This window comes from Grus americana, chromosome 5, assembly GCF_028858705.1.
Source record: "Grus americana isolate bGruAme1 chromosome 5, bGruAme1.mat, whole genome shotgun sequence".
Lineage (NCBI taxonomy): Eukaryota > Metazoa > Chordata > Aves > Gruiformes > Gruidae > Grus > Grus americana.
In genome coordinates, this window is record NC_072856.1 from 43,987,907 (window position 1) to 44,013,394 (window position 25,488).

General features: G+C 34.3%; 1 protein-coding gene across 2 annotated transcripts in view; it reads left to right on the forward strand.

Annotated features, from left to right (window-relative positions):
* TTC6 (tetratricopeptide repeat domain 6) overlaps window positions 1-25,488 on the forward strand; it is a 63,793-nt gene that overhangs the window by 24,465 nt on the left and 13,840 nt on the right. For both annotated transcript variants that reach the window (XM_054827786.1, XM_054827785.1), the window contains exons 9-25: window positions 916-1,017; window positions 2,597-2,659; window positions 4,527-4,948; window positions 6,627-7,113; window positions 9,469-9,598; window positions 10,966-11,141; window positions 11,586-11,722; window positions 13,610-13,779; window positions 14,235-14,355; window positions 15,784-15,934; window positions 17,110-17,192; window positions 18,517-18,593; window positions 19,441-19,601; window positions 21,571-21,705; window positions 23,008-23,157; window positions 23,421-23,561; window positions 24,412-24,525. In XM_054827786.1, coding sequence (XP_054683761.1) covers window positions 916-1,017; window positions 2,597-2,659; window positions 4,527-4,948; window positions 6,627-7,113; window positions 9,469-9,598; window positions 10,966-11,141; window positions 11,586-11,722; window positions 13,610-13,779; window positions 14,235-14,355; window positions 15,784-15,934; window positions 17,110-17,192; window positions 18,517-18,593; window positions 19,441-19,601; window positions 21,571-21,705; window positions 23,008-23,157; window positions 23,421-23,561; window positions 24,412-24,525 — 2,820 coding nt within the window. The remainder of the gene's footprint in view (window positions 1-915; window positions 1,018-2,596; window positions 2,660-4,526; window positions 4,949-6,626; window positions 7,114-9,468; window positions 9,599-10,965; window positions 11,142-11,585; window positions 11,723-13,609; window positions 13,780-14,234; window positions 14,356-15,783; window positions 15,935-17,109; window positions 17,193-18,516; window positions 18,594-19,440; window positions 19,602-21,570; window positions 21,706-23,007; window positions 23,158-23,420; window positions 23,562-24,411; window positions 24,526-25,488) is intronic.

The window sequence follows — 25,488 nt, forward strand, 5'->3', positions numbered from 1 at the left end:
TATTAATTGTAATAGTTGTATTTTATGCTGCTATCTTATTAACACTTCTGTATATTGTAAGCATGGTATATAAGTCATTATACAACTTGTAATAATACATATTGAATAGTATTGTTTAATTTTCTACAATAATAAAGTTTCTGGTAGTAATTATTCTTAGTTACTGCTTGCTATTATATTATCTTGCTGAATGTCTTTACATTTATGTTGAAAGCTACTTTTGCGTAGTTTTTCTTCTATGCTATGCTGGCAGCGATTTCTATTAAAATGTAAGAAAATGTTTCTTATATTCAACAAAGTCCATTTTAGAAAATGACAATCCTTTTGAGTTTTGAAATGTTTTGAATGTAAAATCTCCACTGTGATTACGTTATTGCAAGAGATGAGCCATTCATGCAAAAGGGCGTGCCTGTTGTGTGCCTGTATTTGTAGCACTCTGCACCTTCATATGGCAAAGGTTTACAAAGAAACTAGCATTTGTGACCAGTTCACACTCCTGTGAAAGAGGTAAAGCACTCTTATGCATGGATTATTTGATAGCAGGAATAAACGTGACATAATTCCCCATCTCCTAGTCTTACTATGACCAAATTGAGACCTGTGTTCTTGTTACTCTGTGGACTACTGTGACCTGACCTAAATTACCAAAGCTAAAGGTAAAAACTTTAGAGAATCAGGTAGCAATAATCAGTTTCCTCAGGTCTCTGCCCTTTTTGCACCGTGTGATTTTTAATCACATTAAAGAATGTGCTCTATCAGAAGCCTAAGATAAATGGCATCTATGATGTTGGTCTTGATCATCATAAATCTTTAGCTCAAATATGTTATAGGCTTTATTTATCCGTTATTATGTTTTCTATAGCTGACTAAAATAAGTGTTGCACATTAAAGTATGCAAATATATTAATATTTCAGAGCAATGTTATTGAGGATGTTGTATTTGAAGACTTTTTCACTGATCATGAAGAAGACTTAGAAGCTGAGCAAGATGATCATGATTTCTGTGATTATGGAATGGTGTGTATGATGGTACAATTTTTTTTAATGTAACACTAAAAATTAAGATAGCAAAACAAGTTTGAAGATCTAGTCATGAGAAAATATTTCTTTACTAGAGAATATGAGGTACAACTGAGTGTTCTGGTAGCTAAAACAGCTGAAACTTTGCCAACTGACCAGGGATATTGCTGATACCTCAGCTGGAATTGAGGACAACTAATGCATGAGTGGATGTATTTGCAGCCAGAAATGGGCAAACTGAGGTTAGCATATTATTACTGCAACTGAGCTCTCAGGTATAATTTAGTGCTTGAAAGCACTGTTTTATATGAAAATTTAGGGCTCCATCTGCAAGTTTGGACTATTAGAGCAGTTAAGATATGTTGGGTAATGTGTTTCCTATTTGAAGGTGAAACATGCTGGACAAGACATGCTTGCTTTTGTCCTTTGAAGAAGCTTTTTTAATAGTGACTGAGTATCTGAGGATATGTCATTACAGAGAATATGACTTGTAGATGACATTGAAGTGGAACAAAAAGATAAATTCAATTATGATAAAGGAACACTTGCTGGTTTGAACATTTCTTGCAGGAGCTGGCTAGAAATAATGACGAGAACCATATTCAGTATGTCAAAAAGGAAGAATTTTGCAGTCAGCTTTGCACATCTTCTATGTCCTCTGGCAGCAGAAACTTAAAATAGTTATTTTGTGTTTGGCTAAAAACTATTTGGAATTTTGTATCATGTTTGACTGCAGGCACAAAGAGGTTATGGCTATATATGTAACTACAAACTGATTTGTAATTGTCCAGCAGAGCTGAAAAGTGCTGGTAGTCCTTTGCCTACAGGTTGACTGGGCCATTAGATATGACAATGGGAAGTAATAAAGTCTACAGTTACTAAAATATTGTATTTTATTGCACATTTACTTGTGGACTTATTGGAAGTGTCTCTTACTGAAAAAAACCCTCCTGTTACTGTGCTACAAGTAGGTCTGTTAACTATTAAAAACAGATAAAGCACATACAGATTCTCAGGTAGAAGTAATATTCTCATAGGAAATTATAGTTGTAGTGATGTTATGTGGCCATTTTTTTGGTCCGGGATTCCCAAGATAGAAATACGTGTGTGGCTGATGTAATTGAATGCGGAGCGAATATGACACTTTTAAGAAGTGTCTGGCTTAAAACATGTTAATTGGAAAGACATTTCCATGCATGCAGTAAATTCACTAGGTGATCAACAGTACGGCATATTCACAATGTGTTCTGAGATTAGAGCATCTACAGCACATATATAGAATATGTCCACTGACTATGCTTGCTCTTTAGCATTAATCTATACGAGTGCATTGAATGTGTCTTGGATTTTTGGACATCTGGCAGTGGAATGAGCTTAAGACATCCAGAAATCCAGACAAATGCAGTCCTTCGCTCTGGCAAAGGTGGGGTTGTTTTTTTTGGTGAAAATACAGATTTCTTTGGATACTAGCTCTATTTTTAGCAGTGTCTGCTTTTAAAAGCAGAATGTATTTGAAAGCTCTATTCATATTAGGCTCAGACTAATTCAGACTTATTTTGCTTTTTTTAATCTATAGACAAAACGTTTACTCAGAAGATGCCAATCCTTGCCTGATTTTTCTGACAGTGAGAGCTCAGAGGTATTATTTTATATTTACTTGTATTTGTTCCTGAACTGTGATTTTGTGGAAGAAATTCTTCCACTGAACTGAATTGAACTTAATATTTTCCTATTGGATGCAAAAGTGAAAGCCTCAAAGGTTCTTTTTCAAGTGGATTGGTTTTATTAAATAGGAGAACATAGCTCTGCAATGAAAACCCTGTTAACTTTACAGGCATTTGGATAGAGATAAGTGTGAGTAATCTGTACTCTAGCTCACCTGAAATGAGTGGAACAACATATCAGAGTAAAGATTTAGAGTGTCAGTCCTTGGATTTCAGAGATTTCAGGGCATCAGTGTTGTCAAGTTTCCAATCTGTAAAGTGCTATGTGGTTTTAATGGCTATTGAAGTTTAGTTGTTTGACAAAATACACAAAGCAGCAATAAACAGTGCAAATTTTACACTTGTTCAAAGATCACCTTGATAGCATTATACAAGTAATATTTTATTGACAAATTTGATTTTCAGTAAGAATTTCAGGAGTATATATTTATTTAAAACTTCTATGTAGTCTGTAAAGACCTGCTTAAAATGTTGTGACCATGTTATTTTAGAGGGACATGAAGCATGGCAGCAGTTTGTATGCAATGATAACTAAAATAATATAAACACCAGATTTGCAATTTGAACTAGAGCATTGATGCTTGATTTTAAAATACTAGTTTCATGTTCAAATAGAAGTAGTCTTGTTGAATTCAGATAGCTATCCTTTAACAAAATTATGCATACTTCAGTAAAAGAATTTATCAAGTAACAATTCAATATTTATGCAGTTTGTAGTCAAACTATTTGATTTGGTGATAAATGACAGCTAACAATAGATACGTGTAGTGATAAATGACAGCTTCACATTGAGCTTTTTAATAAATCAGTATGAAGCTTAATTTTTTTAAAAAATATAATTTTCCTAAAGAAAAGCATCACACTTGTGACACTGAGATTTTTTTATCTTTTCAAAGCTTCAGAGTTTAATGCATTACCACAAATTAAGATATTTACTTACTTGAGTGGTTTAAATTATTATTAAAATAAAGATTGTCTTTCTAATTTAAAATTATTCAAAATTATTCAATGTTTCATTTATGTTTTATTTATTTTATTCATTACTAACAAGTGTATCCCTCTTTAAATTTTGGGCAGTGGGCACGAAATGGCATTTTAATTTCTTTGACAAAGATGTCTTATGCCTACTATTATAGTGCAACTTAGTGAACTGGAATTAACAAAAAGACTGAGAAGCAATACATTTGTTATTGCAAATAGTACTTGCTTAATAATTAATAACAATTAAACACCAGAAGATAACAGTTATTCTTTTGATTTTGATTTTGTCAGGTGATTCAGGGATGGGGGCACAAAGTATGAGGGTGCATTATTCCATTCAGATATTAACTGTGTTTTCATATAATACAATTGTACAGTCTTCCTGTCTTGTCTTCCGAGTTCATGAATATATCTCAGTTCATCTTTTTGTAAATGCCACCGCTAGTGGCATACATTTTTAATTTTAAAATTTAACTTTCCTACAAGGATTGTGGATATTTAATTCAAATTTCTTGTGATGCTTTTTAGAAAAAAATTATTTTAGCCCTTTATGAGCTTCACATAACTTTGAATTAATGTTTCAGATCTCTTTGCTTTGACACACATCCTGAGGTATGCACATCTTTTTTCCCATTAAATACTATAATTTTTTTTCAACTGTGTGGTCCCCATGTTGCTTTTTTCTTTTTCTTTACAATTTTACATAAAATATAATCCAGTCCATTAAAACTAAGGAAATGTAATATAGAAAACTTATTTCAAGTGAATATCTAAATAAATTAAGTTTTCTTTTTTTAACAGACAAGTTTGATTAAAAGATCAGTCTCAGCTCTCGAGATGACAGCTTTCAAAGATGAAACTACGTTAAATATGTCAGCTAATTTCAAAACCAGCATGAAAGAGTTGAAGGTTATGAAGCAACAGATAGCTGAGACAGAGGTTGAGACAGAGATTGGGAAAAGCTCCCCTACCAAGCATCTGTTGAATCAACTCTGTGATGATCCTCAGTCAATGCAGACAGATATACCAGTAGAAAAAATGCCTAATTTGACTGGACAAGAGGATAGTGAGAATGACGTTGTGGAGCGACCTCAAAAAGCTGGGATTAAATGCACTGTTTTCCCAAGAAGAAGGAAAACAAAGAAATCAAAGAAAATAATACGTCCTAGAATATTAGAAGCTGTGATTAAGAAATTAAGTCAACCTCCAAAGATTCTTAAAAGGTTTTCTTTAATTAATGTATATTGCCTTTTTAAAGAATATATTTTAATTTGCAGCTGTATTATCTAATTAGAGGTTTTATCTTTTTAATATTAAATATTGCTCTGAAATTAAGTAATAATAGTTTAATTATTTAGGAATAATATATAGTTTTTAATGCAAAGAAAAAAATCCAAACTGCTCAGGTATCTTGAGGACATTTAGTACATACTGCACTTTAAATGGAAATGGTGTTGGTTCATGCAACAACAGAAAAAGTTTTATCTAACTATAAATGCATGGTAAAATAGTCAAACTCCTTTCTTTTGAAAGACAAGTTCTTAGGAAACCAAAATGCTAGGCTGGACTAACCTCCTTTGTACCATGAACTTTGTAGATTACATCAAACAAGTAGTAGCTTTTAACCTTTTGTTTTCATGTATCACTCTAAATATTTTTCTAGTGAATGTTTATTATTTACATACTTCAGATATGGGGTACCTTAGAAAATATTCAAGTATTAAAAAAAAGAAAATAAATTCATGTTCTTGCTAGTTTTTTGATATTTCTTAAATACTTATGCTCCAAGTGTGACCTGCAACCCCCCACCCAATTGTTGTCTATTTTTGTGTACAGTCATATGTGTCCACATTGTACTTACACTCATGCTCAGGCCTGGTCCTTCAGACCATTTTTCCATTCAGCCTCTTCTTTTTTCTGCTTTTAAGCACCTTTCAGTAGGTTTATTCTTAAGAAAATCAAAGCTACTTAAATGGTGTGATATACTGGTAGAGAGACCTGTGACTAAGGGAGAAGGTGGCCTTTTTTCAAAGACTTGTTTCAGACAGGGGTACTGTATGTTCTTTGCTGTCTAAGGCTTTCATATCACTTTTGCTAAACCAAGGGGATTTCATCTTTGTACTATTTTGCACATCATTCGTGCATGAGCCTGCTACATTTTTTATTTAATTTCCCTTTTTTTTCCTAGTAGGATCCTTATGTGTAAAATAAACATATGTATAAATATTAGGTCATAGTATTACAAATACATATATGTATAAAATATTTTCTCCCTTCTGGTATTCCCTTCTATGTTAGCAAGTCTCATATTGTTTGTGATAAAGAGAGTTTCTGTTAAAGACTTTTGTGGGTTTTTTTCACTTTGACATCTCAAAGTAGATGTTGATATTGAACATTTATGAAGGTTCTCATCTTGGAAACTATGAATTTTCCCAGATTATAATTTTGGAAATGTCCTTGTAAATTCAAGTGCTTTTTTTCATCTCTGGGTGGTGCTGCTTCTGCTTGTTATTATGGCCTCTTCCTAATGTCATTGGGATCTATCATTGATATATTCATCCATCTAGGATTTATCATTTAGCCAGGCTGGTAATTGTCCACTCTGAAATATTGTCCTTTCTTAGGTTTAGCATTGTCCTTGTAAACCTAAGTTAGATTTGGAGGAAATAAGCATGCAACTGCGAGTAAGTGCTGAATGTTTTGGGGACATGAATCATTCAGAACAATTCTGCTTACCTGCAGCTTCAATAATGGTTTTTGATTGAAGACTGATAAGTTAAAAAATTATCATTAACAAGAGAACTAACAATAGGTTTTTGAATAGTTGACTGGCATATTGCAATTTGATATCATTAATGTATCTGGGAACCTTTAGTTATTTTTTAATATATTTTTCCTTAGGTCTGTGTCTCTGGGAAGGCTTCATATTCATGATAAATTCAGTATCAAGGTGTCTGCAGCAATCAAACAATATCGGAGCCACAGCATCCCTTGTTTGTTAGATTTTGAAAAGTTTGCAAAAAAAAGGGGTGGAATTCCAAAAGAAACTTCTGCTCGTATGTGGGTCAGTGGAATATGGATCTGCTGGTTTGAGGAAACGTTCCCTCCTAGTGGGACTGCTTCTGAGGAGAGCGATACTGAATTACTGAAAGGAACTGAGACAGTGGACTGTAAAGAAGCAAATCTACAAATAGAACTAGTTGACTCAATACAACCTGTTCTTCTTGAAGGTGCAACAGTTAGTATTGAAGATTTAGAAGAAGAAGTAAGAAGGCTGACTGAGCTAATAGAAAAGGAAGAGCATTCTTCAGCTTTTCACTACTGCAGGCGTGGAGCCATACAAAGAAAGTTAGGCAAGTTAAAGTCAGCTATGGATGACTTGGAAAAAGTAAGTTTAATGCCGTGTTTTACTTCTATCAAGCATCTTTTTTTTTTTTTTTTTTTTAAGCTAAGCATCTGAGTTCTTCAACAGGTGAAGAATTAGAAGCAGGAGAGCCAGTAACTAGCTGAACACTGCCACCTTTTACCTTTGTAAGACAGCATGATCCAAGTTTAGTCCTGCAAGAATGAAGATGCAGACTCTTAATAAACTGTGTTTATTTACCCTAGTGTTGTCCAAGCACCATAATGTTTCTTTGGAGACCATTGCCCAGGATACAACACTCCTAAATGGAGTTGGAGATAGGATAGACAAAAAGGACAGAAAGTCTTTTGCTTAAAGTTTTGCTGCTGGCAAATATATTTTTAATTTCTGCAAAAGCATAGTAAGCAAATAAATTGAAAAGTCATGTATTTCCTGTTTATAATTAAACTGTCTTTTGACACTAAGATTTTATACAATAATACTAGTGTTTTTCTATGTATGTTTATTTTTTAACACTTTTAAGTTCCCATAAAGGGAACTTGTAGCACTGTAAAAGTGTTACAAACCTGCCATTACTTCTGCCCAAACCCTGCACAACTAGAAAGAAACAACCAAAACAGAATATAAACATTACTGAAAAAGCAGAAATTAAAAGAATATTTTTAAAGTCTATAATTCAAATGTGGAAGCTGTAAAAGCTTTCAAAGGCATTCTTTAAACAATGGTAGAGTTTTGTACGATTGTGAAAACTGGGTGGAGAAATCATGTGTTGTACTTTCAGTATGGTATTTTCATTGTCATTTAACATCTATATTACACACAGCTAGTCATAACCAGGTTGGGACCCCAAAGTACTTCATCCTATGTGTAACGTTGTATAGAAAAAGATGTCCTCCTTTCCTTAACCAACATCTTGGCTCTTAACACAGCGTTTGGTGTTTGGAGAAGTATTCCTCAGCAGCTGCTTTGGGGTTCATGATCCTTGTACTGGAGTGCTTGATAATGCAAAATTGAACCAGATCTTTTGTGTTGATATTGCTCTGTATGAGTAGAACACCATCAATCTGCCAGTGTCCCTGAAAACAATCTAACCAGGCATCTTTAAATAATGTAAATAGCATTTCTATTGCTAAAATGCAAAGCTCAGTCAGTTGGAGTAGTTGGAAATGTGCAGAGGAATGAAACAATGAAGTACAAACCAGCTTGGCTTCTTGTTGGTTTCTGCATTCCTTTCAGCTAACAGTCTCAAGCTGCAATAAATTTTAAGGATGCTCACAGTGTGTCCTACAGTAAGATCCACCCTAAAGATTTTACTCTCTCTGTAGAGTTTGCCTTTCCCAAAATGCATATTTTCTTAGGGTGAAATTTCCTTTTCTAACACCATTTCTGTTAATGCTTCTCTTGGAGATAATTTTTTTTTTAATTTTTAATGGGACATAGGCACCTATTTTATGTACCTGCAGTCTGTACATATTACCTTCCAAACTTCATAAATTATCTGACCAGAAAATTGACTATATTCATAGAAACTCAATGATTATCTTGTGTCTTTTTTATTCACCCCAGACTTTAGAAACAGACCGTCAAGGATCTGAAAGGCTAACAATTCCACACCCCGGAACTGTGGCCCTTTGACTGATGGGCTGATATGAACTGTCAAAATTGCTTGCCATTCCTATTGCATATTTTAGTGAAAACACTACTGACTTTTCTCTTTAAGACATGTGAACACAATTCCTATGTAGTTTATGGATCCTAGAAATAGTTTATAGACCAAAATTTGAGACATACTGTTGTAGCAGAACAGTCTCAGATTTGTATCAGTCTATATATTTATTTCTATATGGCTGTTAAGTGTGTGTTATATGCATAATGAAGATATGTGAAATATTTGATTTGTGAAATATATTTGATTGATAATATCTGCCAAGTGATTTTTGTTAGGGAATGTTAAATACTTTCTATATGAATCATAACAGCATGGTTTGAAAAGCTGATTCCTTTTTCACAGGGACAGGTTAATTATTTCTTACTTTCAAATAGAAGAATTCTGACTTCTAGAAATAGTTCAGATAGCTATTTTAAAGAAATCATCAAACACGGTAATATCCCAGCTGATTAATGTTTTGTGCTGAGTATTCTGGTAGCTTGGACTCTGATTCTGCATACCTGTAAGTACACGATGCTTTTAGGTAAATAAGTAACACTAGTCAAATTTTTCAGATTTTTCAGTTAAGTAAAAGTTTGTCAATCTAGGAATTTTCTTAAAAATATAATAATCATTTCAGTGCAAAAATGTTCTCCTTTCCTATGTACTATTATTAGCACAGTTGAGAAGTTCCTTCTGCAATGTAAGTTATTTACTTATTTTGTTTATAGGCTATTAGCTTAGAACCACTGCTGCTTAATGCTTACTGGCATAGACATTTGATTTACCTCTTTCAAGACAGAATTTCTGCTGCTTTGGATGACCTAAATTTTATAACTAAATGGAACAAAAATAAAGCAGGTAAGTATCATTGAAGTGTAACTTAACAGTTTAATTTTTCATAGTGTTTTTCTCTAGTTGCCTTTGGCCCTAGTTCTGCAAATGTTTCTGTATGTATTTAACCTAATATCAGTTGTTTTATCCTTATTACAAAAAATATTTTAAAGCAAACATGAATCTTCAAAGGCTTGGGACAGAAGTTGGGTTTTTAAAGCAAGAATAAGAACTTAATTTTAGTGTGTTCTTAAAAAAATGCAAAAAAAAAAAAAAGAGGGCTGATGGAAATTGTATCCATTAATTTAACAGGGAAAGCTGGTAACAATCCTGTAATGGAGACAGTGTGTTCTTGTGCTTGTCAGCCCTGTTCTGCTGTACCCTTTAAAGTGGGAAGGAGGAGGTTAAAAGGGAAAGATACCACCTCTGGTTGACAGACCAGGCCCTGCAGGTCAGAGGAAGTGATTACCCTCTGCCACGTTGTTGTGCTGCACCTCCAATACTTTGTCCAGTTTTGGAACCCCCGGTATGAGAGAGACAAGCTGGAGAGAGTCCATTGGAAAGCCATTAAGATGGTCTCAGGGAGCCAAAGTTGCATAAGGAAAGGCTGAGGGAGATGAGTTACTTAGCCTGGAGAAAGTATGGCTAAGAGGGAAATCTCAGCTACATAATGGGTGGTAACAGAGAGGAGAGCGTCAGACTCTTTTGAGAGATGCACAGCAAAACAGGAGGCAATGGTCACAGGCTGCAACAAAGGAAATTTTAATTGGATGTGGACTTGAAAGACCTCCCCCCACTTCTTCCTCTACCACTAGTTTTTTGTTGCTGACCACGATGTTATATGGTATGGAATATCCCTTTGGCCTACTGAAGTCAGCTGTCCCAGCTGTGTCCCCTCCCAACTTCTTGCCCAGCCCCAGCCTACTTGCTGGGGAGAGGGCATAGGGGGAAAAGAAAAATAAGAAATAAAGCCTTGATACTGTGCAAGCATTGGTCAGCAATACTTGGGGTTAAAAAGAAAGTTAACTTTATCCTGACCAGACCCAATGCAGTGGGATAAATAATGTGTGGGCCCATTTAAACTAAATCTCTCCATATTTGTTTGTGATCAACAGGTCTACACTAAATGGCTTGATGGGCCATTTCTGTAGAGCTCTACAGTGAGCAAAGATTTTTAGTACCTGTGAATCCTGCAAGAGCTATCAGTTTACAGCTGCATGGGCTCCATGGTTGAGCACACAGCTGTAGTTTTACACTTTTGAGTTTTGAGGACTTTCTGACCTTTGTATAATCTACTGTTCTATTTCTACTGCTTGTGTTAATTACCCTGTAAGGAGATGACTTATTGTTTTGCTGCTAAATAGTGCCTTTTATATTTTGGGTGGTTGTTTCAGATACGTACCTGTCAAGGGCTGAAATTTACAGAAAACAGGGTGATAATACATTGGCAATCCTCAATTATAGCTCTGCAATACAATGCAGTCCTACAGATGATGACATTTATTTTAGGAGAGCTGAGTTGTATTTTGAAGAAAATCAATTGTTATTGGCCATGGATGATTATGCCAAAGTAAGTTCACTTTTTTGTATTGTTATGATAATGTAGTAACTTTTGTGTAACTTTAATAAAAGTAAACAGTACTTGGATATATCTGTTAAGTAGCTTGTAGAACAGATATCCTTTCAAAATAGTTCGTAGAACAGATATCCTTTCAAATAAATGATGTTTAAAAAAATCAGTGCTATGGAAATAAATAAGTAATTTCTGTTACTCCTGCTGGCTCATTCAGTAAATTAATTTGAATGTCTACAAATTATCAGCCACTAGTAAGCTTGCATCACTACTTTTTTATTTCACTTTACAGTTAATGGAAATGATAATAGACAAAGGACAAAGGAATAAAAAAGAATGTCTGAGAATAAAAGAATATATTATTTTTATGCTGGTTAAGACTTTTAATCATTAGAAATAAGAATGAGGAATAACATAATGTACTTATTTTTTTCATTATAGTGTTTTCAGTATAACCCGAAAAGAACAGATGCACTTATGAAACATGGAATACATTTCTTTGACCATTCAGTTTTGACTATAGCTATTCAGGATTTTACAGCTGTGATCAAGGAAGACCCCAGCAATGCTCAGGCGAGGTAGTTTGACAAAAGTATTTGAATTCTACGTGGATTATTAAAATAATATTAATATGTGAAAGACTGAATATGCATTAAACAATAATAAAGAAATTGCATTTCCAAAGAGGTGTCTAATAGAAATAGAAGACAACTTCTAGGCCATGATATTCATTGGGGAATCTTTGTATTGCTTTAATGACTTTGGATTAGTCCCTAGACCTTAATTTAGCTAAGCACAGAACCATGTGCTCAGATCCCTCTGGAGTAATGCAAATACATAATCAGTTGGACTTAAGCACATGCATGTGTGCTTTGCTCTAAAGAGCTGGATTTAAATACATGCTCAAAGCGAAGAATGTCCTTAAGGATTACATACTTCTATGCCTAATTTTCATTGGTTGCCTTGACACCTCTAGTTTTAGCAATATGCTGAATTAATATTTTCTGTGAAATTTTGAATTATGAATGAGAAGCATCTTCATTTTGGAATTATAATGATGATTTTGAGGTTTGACTTACAAAGACTGAAAAAAATTTATATGATTTCCCTACTAGAAAATGTGACTTGTTTTTAATATCGTTCCTGCAAAGATTTACATTCTTTTTATACTGTATTCTGGAATCATGAAAACAGATGTAAAATAAAAATAAAAGCAGATATCCAATACCAAAGTACGATATCTGAATTTAGGTGTCAGCTTGCTGTATCTGTGGGATTTAAGTGTCTGAGCAGCCATTGTCACCAAGAACAATCTAATGAAGACAGCTAGTAGACTCTAGGTAGGCTGAATATAGACTCGTCTATAAAGCCTGACAGCTGTTCAGCTAAACAGCCAGTAAGTGTATATATTTAGATGAACTGAATTGCTCCCATGTCCTTGGACTATGTTGACTAGATCTTCATCAGCTGTAATGGAAGGTCAGACACCTAACATATGTTGTAGACATCTACAAATAGGCATCTAAGTTCAGACGTCTTATTCTGGAATGGTTAGAAACGGCTGGGAAAGGATTCCCCTATGTGTATCTTCTACCTGTCAGTCCATCTCCTTCATCACAGGGAACCACATAATCATGCAAAGCATTCTTATGACATTAGATTCCTATGCTACTAAAGTGATTTGCAGATGCTCCTTAAAACTCTGACTTCGAAATAAAAACTTGAAGCAACATAAAACTGCATTTGACTTCCTGAAATTCACTAGTTCATTGAGGCTTACGTGTTGATGCATGGGCTCTGTGCGTATAATTAGTATCAGTGCCTTATGTTTGTGTAGAGCTAAGCATGTGATTTAAATTCTTGAGGAACTAACTGACTTTACTGTGTAAGTTTTAAAAAGGAGTCTCATATATTTTGCATAATTCTGCATAGAAGTGGAATGGTAAGACCTGCTTAATAAGTGAAAGCTATCTTCAGTAGTAGAAAAATGTTTTATATATTACATTTTGCATTGATAAAATAATTTTACAGCCATTGCTGTCTATTCACGCTTTTTCGCTTGTGCTTATGATTTATCTTGTTTAAACGTATTGCTAGCTTCCTGAATTTGAGGGTGGAATAGTGTAAAATAGTAGGATCTGATTTTAAAATAGTAGGATCTGATTTTGTAAACTTGTCTGAAAGAAATATTGAAGAATAGGATGGATGTTTTCAGAAAACTTTAATAGTAATGGGATCAGTTTTACATTTTTTCTTTTAAATCAGATTTAACAAAATTTGGTATTTCCCATACAGAAACTGCTCCACCAATAGGCTATGGATGACCTTGAAGAGAGTTCCACTAAACTCTGTGATGCCCAAAGCTAATACAGGGTTCTATTATATTGAACTTGATTTGTGCAAGTGCAGTAGGTATAATTTTCTATGGGAAAGTATATTTAAAGAAAAACTTTCTTCCTTTTTAGGCTCTATCGAGGAAGAGTGTATGCGAAGCAGCAGCAGTATAGAAATGCAATACAAGACTTTGCAGTGGCGGTTCATCTAGACCCTTCTTGTTGGTTAGCATTCTATTATAGAGGTTGCATACTGCGACAGATTGATCCAAAAAGAGCTGTGCAGGACTTCAGTGTTTCTGGTATTGTTTGTTTCTTTTAATGGTGTATATGTTTATCATTAAAAAGATGAATGACCGTTCACCAGTAATCGCTATACTGCAATATAACACAGATATTTCATGTCGCAAATATGTCATTCAGTGTTTGGTAATAACTTACTCCTTTTCATTTCTATTAAGTTTGCTATTAGACATTTCTCTTGCTGCTGTTGCTATTCTTCAGTTATTTTGCCTCTGCTTCCTAAGCTTTTCTAATTCACTTTTAACAATTTAAGTGGGTTTAATTGAGAAATCTAAATGTCTTGAAGGTATTTTGTGCCACATGAACAGTTTCTCTTATGAGCTAATATGTTATGGTTTATGATATTTTATAAAATTCTAAGAAACTAAACAGTAATGTGCAAATAAGTTGCATGGAATAAGTGAAATATATGTCAATATCTGAACAGTTGATTTGTATTCTCCCTCTCCTACAGTACTCATCAATGACACTCAGGAAAATTTCTGTTCTTTTCTTCATCGTGGGATTGTTTACTCAGAACAGTGTCAATGGTCACTTGCAATCTGTGACTTTGAAAGTGTCCTAGCTTTGGACAGGTGATTTGACTTGAGAATTTTAATGTATTTTGTTTATATTCTGATTACATGGTAGCATACAAGTACTAATAAAGGGAAGTGGAATCAGAACTGTTATTCAGCAAATAGACTGGAATTAAACCACACAAAACCATAATGTTATCTTCTTTTAGTATCTTTTTCCTCATTTACTGTAGTCTGAGTGTGATAAAAGTAATTAATGTATTTAAAAATGAAATTTTGTTTTGTCTTACATGGGAACTTGGCAAATAAATTATTCAGGGTAGGCAGACAAAAGATGAAACTCAAGTCCTAATTAAAGTTGACTACTCATGCCATAATAATTTCATTGGTCTTTTGGGAGGGAATCTGTCTACAATGCAGGTAAAAAGTTAAACTATTTTTTTTTCCCCAAATAAAATGCTACCATAATTTCTTTAGCAAAAGCCAGTAGATGGTATCCCTGAAAGAGTGTAAAATAAAATAGACCTATTTGGTGACTGAAGCTGATGTGGTTCCTCTGAATTGCATTTTTTCCTACCACTTAAAAATACACCAGAAACCAATTATATCTGTAGCAGCCCTGCCATGCAAATGGTCTTAAAATATGCAACAAGCCTCCCATACCAGTTAACTGCATTAATTTTGTGTTCAAAAAACCTGTAGACATAGCACTTTGGTACATGATTTAGTAGACACGGTGGTGTTGGGTTGACGGTTGAACTTGATGATCTTAGAGGCCTTTTCCAACCTTAAAGATTCTATGAATTATCTTACTCTAAAGGAACTGAGTTCTTGTTCAGCCTTGGGCAACCTCAGCAGTCCTGTCTTGAGCAAAGGCTTCCATTCCAATCTGTGGTAGGCCTAAAGAACCCTCAGCTCTTCCTTTGTCTTGGCTCTGCTATAGGAAGTCTTGAACTTTGCCTAGAAACAGTCTGTAAGAGTGGACTGCACAAGATGTTGCAGATCTTGGAAATCCAGGTCTCCCTAGCAGCTAGCCAAGTGAAATGACAGAAAATAAGGGACCAGGCTAGATGGAAAACACGTAAGCTTTGTCATTTTTTAAAAACTACAATGTGTTTTTTGTGTTCAAGAATTAAGTATTTCTTTGAGTATTCAGTATGTACAATATTATCAACTAGCTCTATTTCTAGTCCAGCTTCTATAACAGATGCTTGTCATAATTTCCTCACAATTAGCATTTGGAGTGCTGGTTTTGGTGATCAGAGAGCCTCTAGTGTGCAGTCAAACATCACAAGCTACTGAAATGGTGATTTTTTTTTTTTTAATGAGCTATTTCCTCTGCTGGCAATTACAATTTAGTTCAGTGTGATCACAAAATAGATATGTGATAAATATCATAGCAGTAGATGAAGACTGTGTGTGTTGTGGTTAATACACTGACATATTTCATACAATAGCAAAAGGAAATACATTTTCTGTTTTTAGCTCTGTCATCTTTGCTTACCTAAATATTGGTTTGATACTGCTGTTGCACCTCAATCAATACTATGAAGCTATTCAACAGTTTACTAATGCCATTGAAACTGATCCTCTCAGTGTTCAAGCCTATGTATGCAGAGCGCAAGCATATCAGAAGGTAATACATTCTTTTTGCTTTTATTTGCCACTTAATATAGCTTTATTTATATTTATGATTGTGACTATTTTAATACTTATGCCTTGATGTTACACAGATGTTAGAACCTGCTTATAGCTGTATGTTTCAAGTAATAGAACTACATACATTGCAATTGTATAATATTGTTGGCATGTAATGCAATGACACAAAATATTTCAAGTGTCATTTTATCTTTTCTACATCAGTGTACATCTAATCTGAGCTTTAAAATGGAAGTGAAAACTTTTTCAATATATTAATTTACTCTGAAACAATGTTTTTTACTTTTGCATGGGATTTGAGAATAGTTTCTGTTAGTAGTTGTTTTTTTGAGACCCTATCAGGAGTACAAGGAATTGAGTATTCAGTGTAACCTAATTTCTGTAGATTTCATTGGCAGAATTCAAACAGCTATTGTCTGTCACAGTGCTTAGTTGGTTTTCAAAATGTTTTGAGAAATTGCTTACACTGTTCATTTTTTTTTATACTGTCTTTAAGAACTTGTGCCTGATAGTATATATTTGAGATCATCCACTAATGCTCCAGTTGCTTTTGTAGGGTTTTTGTTGTGGTTTGTTTTTGGTTTTTTTTTTTTGGGGGGTGTGTGTGTTTATTTTTTTTTTAATTTCAGTGTAAAGCGGTAAAAAAAAGTACATGCATTCCATCAATGCTGTTCTTTAATGGGAATTCCAGTTAGCAGCTATGCCAGCTGGATGAACGGGTCCTTGGGATCTTCATTATAATGATCTCCTTTCTCCTCAGCATCTTAAGCACAGTAAATAGGACCACATGCACAGACATTTGAAAAATAAATGCAAATTCATTACAGCAATGAAGATTCATTAGGACATGTGCATGTGAATGTCACAACCTAATCTCCTTCCCAATAGTCCAGACTCTTTGGATTTTGGAAAAGTAGAGAGACTGTCTGGAGTTTGGATCTGCCCTGTAGGATAGTATGGAAATATGTAGGGTAAATGTTTCAGACCTGTATTAAAAACATTGAGCTCCTTTACAGAAGGTGTATGTTCCTTGTGAGTTGTTACCATGTGGGCATTACATCCTGCAGAATCACATTTACAGAAGTAGTAATTGTCTCCAAATTGTGTTCATATTAGCAATTAAATTGCTGCTTTTTTCTTTATAAATTACAGATTAATAATTTACCAAATGCTCTGAAGGATATAGGCAGAGCCATTCATCTTTACCCAAATAAATCACAACTTTGCGTATTAAGGTAGGAAAGCGATTAGTCGAGAACTTCACAGATATCTCAGTTTTAAAAAAACAGTCCATTTGGAATGCTGTTGGTAGATACCCTTGTATTCTTTGAAACCTGCTCTGAATGGATTTTAACAATGTAGTATTTTCATAGCATTTTCAAACCTGAAGAACTTTACCTGCATAGTGTCACCCAACTATTGTAATGGTTACCTTGGAGGGAGGAACCTTGTTTCATATACAAGATTCTGCTCTTTGAGGTACATATAGTTTCTGGGGAAAAAGAAGTAAATAGGTGCTGTGACAAAAAAAGCAAGTCTGAACTTTTAAAAAATTAATAGTTTTAAATGTTTTCCCCAAGTGGATTTATCTGCAGAATCCACATTTATAATCCATATAAATCATCTCAAATTGCATCAGGGGAGGTTTAGATTAGATATTAGGAAAAATTTCTTCACTGAAAGAGTGGTCAGGCATTGGAACAGGCTGCCCAGAGAGGTGGTGGGGTCACTGTCCCTGGAGGCGTTCAAAAAACGTGTAGATGTGATACTTTGGGACATGGTTTAGTAGACATAGTGGTGTTGGGCTGATGGTTGGACTTGATGATCTTGGAGGTCTTTTCCAACCTTAAAAATTCTATGATTCTATAATGCAAAGAATGTGAAGGAATGAGTCCAGGCCAATTTAGATTTGAACTATTCTTCTTCCCCATCTTCAGCCCAGTGAGAAGTGGTGACCTTTATCCAGACTAAAAAATAGATTACTAGATAAAGGTGTTTCCTCCTCTGAAAAGCTGTAAGATCTAAGGAGGACATGCTAGGATAATATTCCTCAGGTGTATTAGGAGAATTAGTTACTATGTTCCAGTCAGTAATGCTGTATTTTACCAATTTTAAGGGTGGGTTTACTCAGCTTGTCTCCATGTGGTTTGACCTCTTATACTGATGCTGATATGTGAAGAGGCAAAATATTGCCATTAGAAACAAATATATCAGCTATCAGTCTGTGGTGGATTTTAGAAACAGTATTATTAAGATTATTGTTGCAGTTCTTGAAATTGTAAGGATTGCTACCTGTGGAATCCAAATGTATTTTTGTAACTCCTACAATCTGAAGAGAAGTAAGCATAAAATTTCTTGGTACTGTGATAAGAGAGAAGAAAAAAAAAATCAACAGGTACTTCTGATGAAAAAAAATACTTTGGATGTTTTTATTGGAAGGCATTATTTTTCCTTTTTCTCTTTTTATACTAATGAAAACATATTCCAGTAGTATTTGCACTTTGAAAGAAATGCCTGAAATAGTTTTACTAATTACATCCAACAAATATTTCATTACAGGGGACAGTATTTAATGGAGTTGAAGAAATATGAACTAGCAAGTTTGTGTATTTACCAACTTGCAGAAATGGATGAAGGTAACATCAATTTCCATGAATTTTCCTAGGTATTTGTGAACCATGGCAACAGTTTGTAACCAAGGAATTGTTAAAAAAAAAAAAAGTTCAAGCTTGCAAATAAGTTAGTTACCATGACTCAGCTAAAATATAGGAACATATTATCTATTTTGTTTGCAGGTCTGAAGCCTTCAAAGATAACAGAGTACGCTATTGCCTGTATTATCACTTGTGATTTCAGAATTTCCTTTATCTTTTGAGTTCTTTTTTTTTATTTCTACCTTCGATATTGGTAATTTCTGGTTTAAAGGAATATTGAGTAAGGATTCTATTCTGTACTTATGTACAGTCTTTCCTAACAAATATCAAATAGCTTTAGAACTGAACCTTCTGAATGCATTTGAACAGTAAAAATCTTGCAGTATAGTAGTTCCTTGTTATGTGTGGGGCAGTGTTCAGTGCTTCCTGAAGCTCTTGGTGGATTCATATGAATAGCCATATGATAGAGATGAATTTTCTGCCTCTGGTAGTGACCAAGAGTGGATGGATACACAGGGCACAAGACTACAAAAACAAACAAAGCAGACATATGGTGATACTTCTGCAGAGCAAAGCCTTAGATGTGGGGAGAAGGAGGTAAATATTTGCAGATGTTTAGCAATCAAACTACACTCACTGATAAATAACTGTTCAACCTCAGACTTTTGTAGGAATTTAGTTTATATTTTTATGGATGTTAAAACAAGCTTTGATACTCCAAATATTTTAATAGCATTTTAAAGTTTGCATATAATTTAAAGGTGTTTTACACTGTAAAACATAAAGGTTGATGTAAAAGACATTGTTTTTCATGGTGGTTTCCTTCCAGAATCCTTTACATCTCAGCCTGTTCAGCAAGGGCTCATTCAGTCATTTTGTCAAAATCACAGTAAAGCCATAGAGTGCTTACAAGAAGCTACTGCAACTCAGCCTGAACCTGCAATGTTTGTTATTTTAGGAAAAATACAAATGAAAGCCAAGAAAACTAAGGTTAGAAAAATTTACATTATATACATGCCAAGCAAGACAGTGTTTTTCTTTCTGTATTCTTTTACTATTTTATGAAATGTGCTGCTATATAAATAAACCTTCAGAGCACCTCATTGTTTAAATTATGAGAAGACCTGACTAAGAATTTTCAACAGCAGCACTAATAGTTCAGCATAAATTAGGCCATTTTAATTTTAAAACATTTAAGATGATAAATCAAAAGATACAATTATGTAGATTGAGGTGCATTATATGTCATAATTTTGCTTCTTTTGAAATAAAATAATACAGAAGTGTGTCTAGCATTTTTTGTCTAATAAAATTCAGTACAAAAGTTTAATTCATATATGTGAACTGAATATATAATGTATAATTACAGGTATATTCCCAGCTTTGTGAATATTCATGTATCATATTGTTTAACCAACATTGTCACTCCTCTGAGACCTGCAGTTAGCCAGTATTTGAAGCCTGCAGAATTGTTGAAATTGGCAGTATGGATTAGCTATTTCTTTTTGTACAGTCCTATTTGTTTAATCAAAATGTACAGAGTCCTGTTTCCCTAAACACAACAGCAGCAGTAAAACCTTGAATCTACTGTTTATTGAGTTCTGTGTTTGAAATGCACGGTCTGTTTCCTCTTAGCCTCGTGTTTGCAGGTTCTTTTTAAAGGTGTGCACTTTCCAAAAATTATAATAAAACCTCTTGATCCATTCAGGTTTTTTTGTTAGGCTTGGATGTTTTATTTGTCTCAAACCATAATGGGACATTACTAGTTCAGCTGTCTTTGAAAGAATGCTAAGTTAAAGACTGTGATCCAATTCATCCCATTGCAGTTGTCATAGCTGAAAGAATGTGTATTAGTTATTCCCTGATTTCTCAGAGTGCTTCACCCAGAGGTGAGGACTTGCATTGCCACCTCTCTTGGAGAGGAATGACACACTGGGAACATGATCAGACTTCAGGCTATAGCACACTGAGAATCAGCTGTACCTTTAGAATTATATGTGAGTGAGTTCAGGTATCTACAGTTCTTCTTCCTCTTAAGAGTATTTTTGAACTGTAGAAATAGAGAAAAATTATTTTTAAATAGCAGTAAATGCAGACCTGTTTTTAAAACTTTTACTCACTTGACAAGGGAGGCAGGTGTAGTATTTGCAGCCAGCCAGCCATATGGGCACTGGTATTTCAAACTGATTTTTCTAAACAAATAGTTCTTCATCTTGAAAGACTCACTTAAGAAAAAATGCTATAGTTCTTTTACTCTTCTTGATATTGAAACTTTGAACTGTGGTCCCTTCATAATCGTCAAAGGCTGAGGAATGGCTTAATTTGAATGGTTTTTAATTTTTTGGCTGTTTTCCTTACACTTTTCTTTAAATCAAAGTATTATTAAATATGCATAAATTATTGCCCAGATCTGTGAAACATGGTAAGATTCTAAGAGGCTATTCACTTAAGTTCCTTCAATACATATATAGGATTGATCCTTTCAATATATTTCTTAGTGGTTATTAAATTTATGTAAGTTGTCTATAGTTTGTTATTATTTACATAAAGAAACCTATAGCAAGTACTTCTTTATCATCAGGCTTCATAAAAAGATATACCTTTTCTTCCTGAGGAAATAAATATAAATAAAATTAATAAATGATTATAATTAACTACGTACCTAAATAACAGTATAAACTAACTGCATGATAGTTTTAAATCATGTACATGAGCTGCTTTGTCACATATAAATAAAACTCAAGAATATTTTTTTGTTTTTCTAATCAGTTATTAATATGAACCATTCAGAGATCAAGAGTGTGTGTAACTTCAGCAATGTCATGGAACACTAGACTGGTCATTTTTACCATAATGTTCCAAAGACTAAGAAAAAAACATTTCAAAATAATTTAAAATGTCTAACAAATCTTGCAGATGTTCAAGTGCTTTACAACTATTAATATTCTTTGTATTGTAGGATGCTGTGAGAAGTTTTAAAAACGCTATGAAGCTCCTGATGACCTCAGCAAAAATCCTGCCTAATACATTTGAAGCTGCAGAAATGTATTATCTCACAGGCTTGTGTTACATGGAGCAAAAAAGTTTATTACAGGTTGTATTAATTATATAGAATATATTAGCCTTTGATTCCACTGCTTGTAAACAACAACTATGATAACTGAGTGAATGATTTCAGTATTTTAAACAGCTTCTACTGCCTTTAGCAGTTTTTTTAAACTCATGATGTACATTAGACTGTCTTGCAAGTTAGTAAGTGATTTTTCCAGTGCTAATGTTCTGATTTTTTAATGTATGTCATTAATTTCCTTTCTGATGGAATAAAAAAACTACATGAATTTCTTATCTATTTATCAATGTCTTCACAGATCTTAGACAAACAACAGTCATGTAGTATTATTGGTGGCTTAGTAAATTGGTAGTAAACTTTGACAAAGGAATTCCTAGAATATTGTATTATGAAGTTGGTTGTAATTTGTTAACTGTTTTCTATATTACTGTAGCTCATAAAACCCCTAACTGGTTCTCTTTGGCACTTATGTATGATACTTAAGAAATAAACTGCCTTACCTAAGAAAAATATATTTCCCTTCTTTCAACAAAATCAATACTTTTAACTGTATTAGAGACTTTGCTGAAAACTATTGAAAGCATATCAGTGAGCTTTGTGGCAGGCCTACTGTGAGTCCATGTAAATGTTTTCTATGTTATTTTAGTAAATATGTTTCAGTTGTTGATTTGCTCAAAAGACTCAAGACAGAAACTAGAAACATTTGAAATATCAGAATTTCACAGGGAAGAGAATAATTCTCTTGCCTTGTCTACTTCCACCCCCATTTGTCATAAATCATATTCTTTTGGAAGAAGACTGTCAAAATTGTCTGAAATATCTACTCTGGTAATACATGAAAATTGCAAAAGGTGATGTTCTGTGTCAATGTACATCTCATATTACAGCTGTAGATCCTGGAAAATCCCGTGATGTTGTAAGCTAATGTGCAATGCAGAGGAAAAAACTGTCTGGATGGATTTTAAAGGACTTGCATACTAGCCATGTTAATCCATTGTCCATTATTAAAAAACCCAAACAACTTCACTGTTCAACTCTTACAGACAGAATAGATGTGCCTGGTTAAACTTTTGCAATCTCACTGAAGAAATGAGATTATTAAATGAATTAGATTGTGCCTCCTTCAGGTAATGATTGCATTAGGTAGGGTGTTAAACATTACAAAAATTTAAGAAGCAGTAAATGGATGAAAGTGATAAAAACCAATGCAGGTACATGGTTCCAACTGCAAGAATCAGTCATACCTAGCTGTACAAAAGAATCAGCCTATGGTTTCAGCTGAACAAACAGACCGTATTTAACCCAGATGATATGTCATCCTTTTAGGCCCGTGATGCTTTTAGTATGGCTATTAGACTACATTCAAGTTACCCTGATGCTTTTTATCAGCGAGGGCTGTGTAGAATGCAGCTCAGAGAAGCTAAGTGCATCCGAGATTTCAATCAAGTGCTTGTCCTTTGTCCATCACATTTCCAGGTAATATAAAGACTCCTGATAGTTTGTTTCTGTGATGCATTTTTGGATGGCTTCAAAGACTGACAGATTTTGCATTTATGGGTGTATTGCCTTGTAATCTGCCAGCAAGCACATGGCAAGCATTAAATAAAAGAAATTACAAGCTTCATAAGATGTATGTTTTTATAAAATTTGTAATTTCTGTCTTCTATTTAACTGTTGTTTTATAATGCCAAGCAAAGCTATTTTTTTACCATGTCATCATTCTGTCTTCACCTCTACAGGCATATATGAGTCGTGCTGCTTACTATGGAAGTAAAGGTAGATACTCTAAGGCAATTCTGAATTGCAATGAGGCAATCAAAATTCTTCCTGACAGTGTGCAAGCTTATTTTTACCGAGGAACTTTAAAGTATCAAAATAAGGTGAGACTGTATTTATTGTACTTTTGCATTCTCCCTTAAAACCTAATAAAACTTAAATCTTACTTGACACTTTATAATGGTGTCTCTTATAATGGTACTCTTAGAGTGGTGAGGCACTGGAACAGGTTGCCCGGAGAGGTTGTGCATGCCCCCTCCCTGGAAATGTTTAAGACCAGATTGGATGAGGCTTTGGGCAACATGGTCTAGTGGAGGGTGTCCCTGCTCGTAGCAGGGGGGTTGGAACTAGATGATCTTTAAGGTTCCTTCCAACCCAAACCATTCTATGATTCTATGAATGGTGAAATAAAGGTAAAAGTGTTGCTGATGGAAACCAGGAATTCCACTTGATTATTATAATTTCTATTCCCCATTGAAGCTACTCTCTGGTTGTTCTACGTAACTGAAAATAATTGATGGGTAGGAAAAGCTACTGAGCATCTATCTAGTTATTCTCCTCTTAAGTTCCAAAGCATAGATTCTTACCTAGTGATATCAGTACTGAAACTCCACAAAAGATACCTTCTATGTTAGGTTAAGATATAAAATGTAAGCTAGTAAAATTAAGGATTGATTATGTTTTGCAGTATATGGATGTGATGTAAAAAACATTAAGAATGTTTGTTTGCCCAGCCTTTGCACAGAGCTTCTGAAGTGCTCCCACTCCAGTAAGATCTGCAGTAAGTAGTCCATAGAGGACATAGTGAAATGGTTGGATACATTCCAGTACTGATTAAGAATCAAAAGGTAAAACCATGAAATAAAATTTTACAATAGGCTATTATTTGAGGAAGAATATGTTGTGCCATTAACTCTGAATTACAACTCATACGTAGTGTTTTTTCATTTGCAGACATTTAAAGCTGCAATTGAAGACCTTTCCAAAACTATCGACCTCAACAAAACCTGCATTTTGGCATATTATAACAGAGCCATCTGTTATTATCAAATAAAGGACTTCAGAAAGGTATGGTATTATTTTTTTTCAACATTACATGAGGACTCAGGTATTCATATTAGATAGTAACCTGTTATTGAAAATTAGTCAAAATTTCTGACCTCTTGCAATGTCTTCCTGAATGATTGTGCTCTTCAGGAAATTGTTTAAAAAATATGGCTTTTTGGTCTCTACTATCATATTAACTGCATTTGATATTCTTTTGAAAATATAAGAAGAAGAGTACATCAAAACAGGAATTTGGACTATATCCAACCCTCATTCACAGCCCTGTTTTTCTGGATGTGTTCATACTTCTGTCAACTTGCCTATGACCTGCCTCTGAAGTGTTTCTACTTTCTACCTTTGTTATAAAGCAAAGACACAACAGGGCACCCACAGGCACCATGCAGCTTCAGACTGGGAAGAGCATCATGTTGAATCGTCTTTTTAATAAGGCCTGTTTTCTGAGACAGGGCTAGTTCCTAAGTGAGCTCGGATGTCTCAAGTCAAACTGACCTTGGGCAAAGGCTATTTGTGCTTAGAGGTTAATTGGCCAGAATGATGCAGATGGGTAAAGAAAAACTCTTAAGTGGCTACTATATGGAATATTGCAATCAAGGACATTTTTGTCATATTAGCTCTAAACTGTCCAGTTATTCTTAAGTATACTATAGAAGTGTATTCTTCAGGTGATAAGAGTTGGGCTAGAACTTCTTCAGATCAAGCATTATGGAAATACTGTTTAGTTTTGATAAATTTGAGAATTGAGGCTTCTTCAGTCTACCTAATAGAGTCACTATTTACTGTTTTACAAAATTTACACCCAAATTTAATTAATCATAGAATGGTTTGGGTTGGAAGGCACCTTAAAGATCATCTAGTTCCAACCCCCCTGCTGTGGACAGGGACACCCTCCACTAGACCACGTTGCCCAAAGCCCCATCCAGCCTGGCCTTGAACACTTCCAGGGATGGGGCCTCCACAACCTCT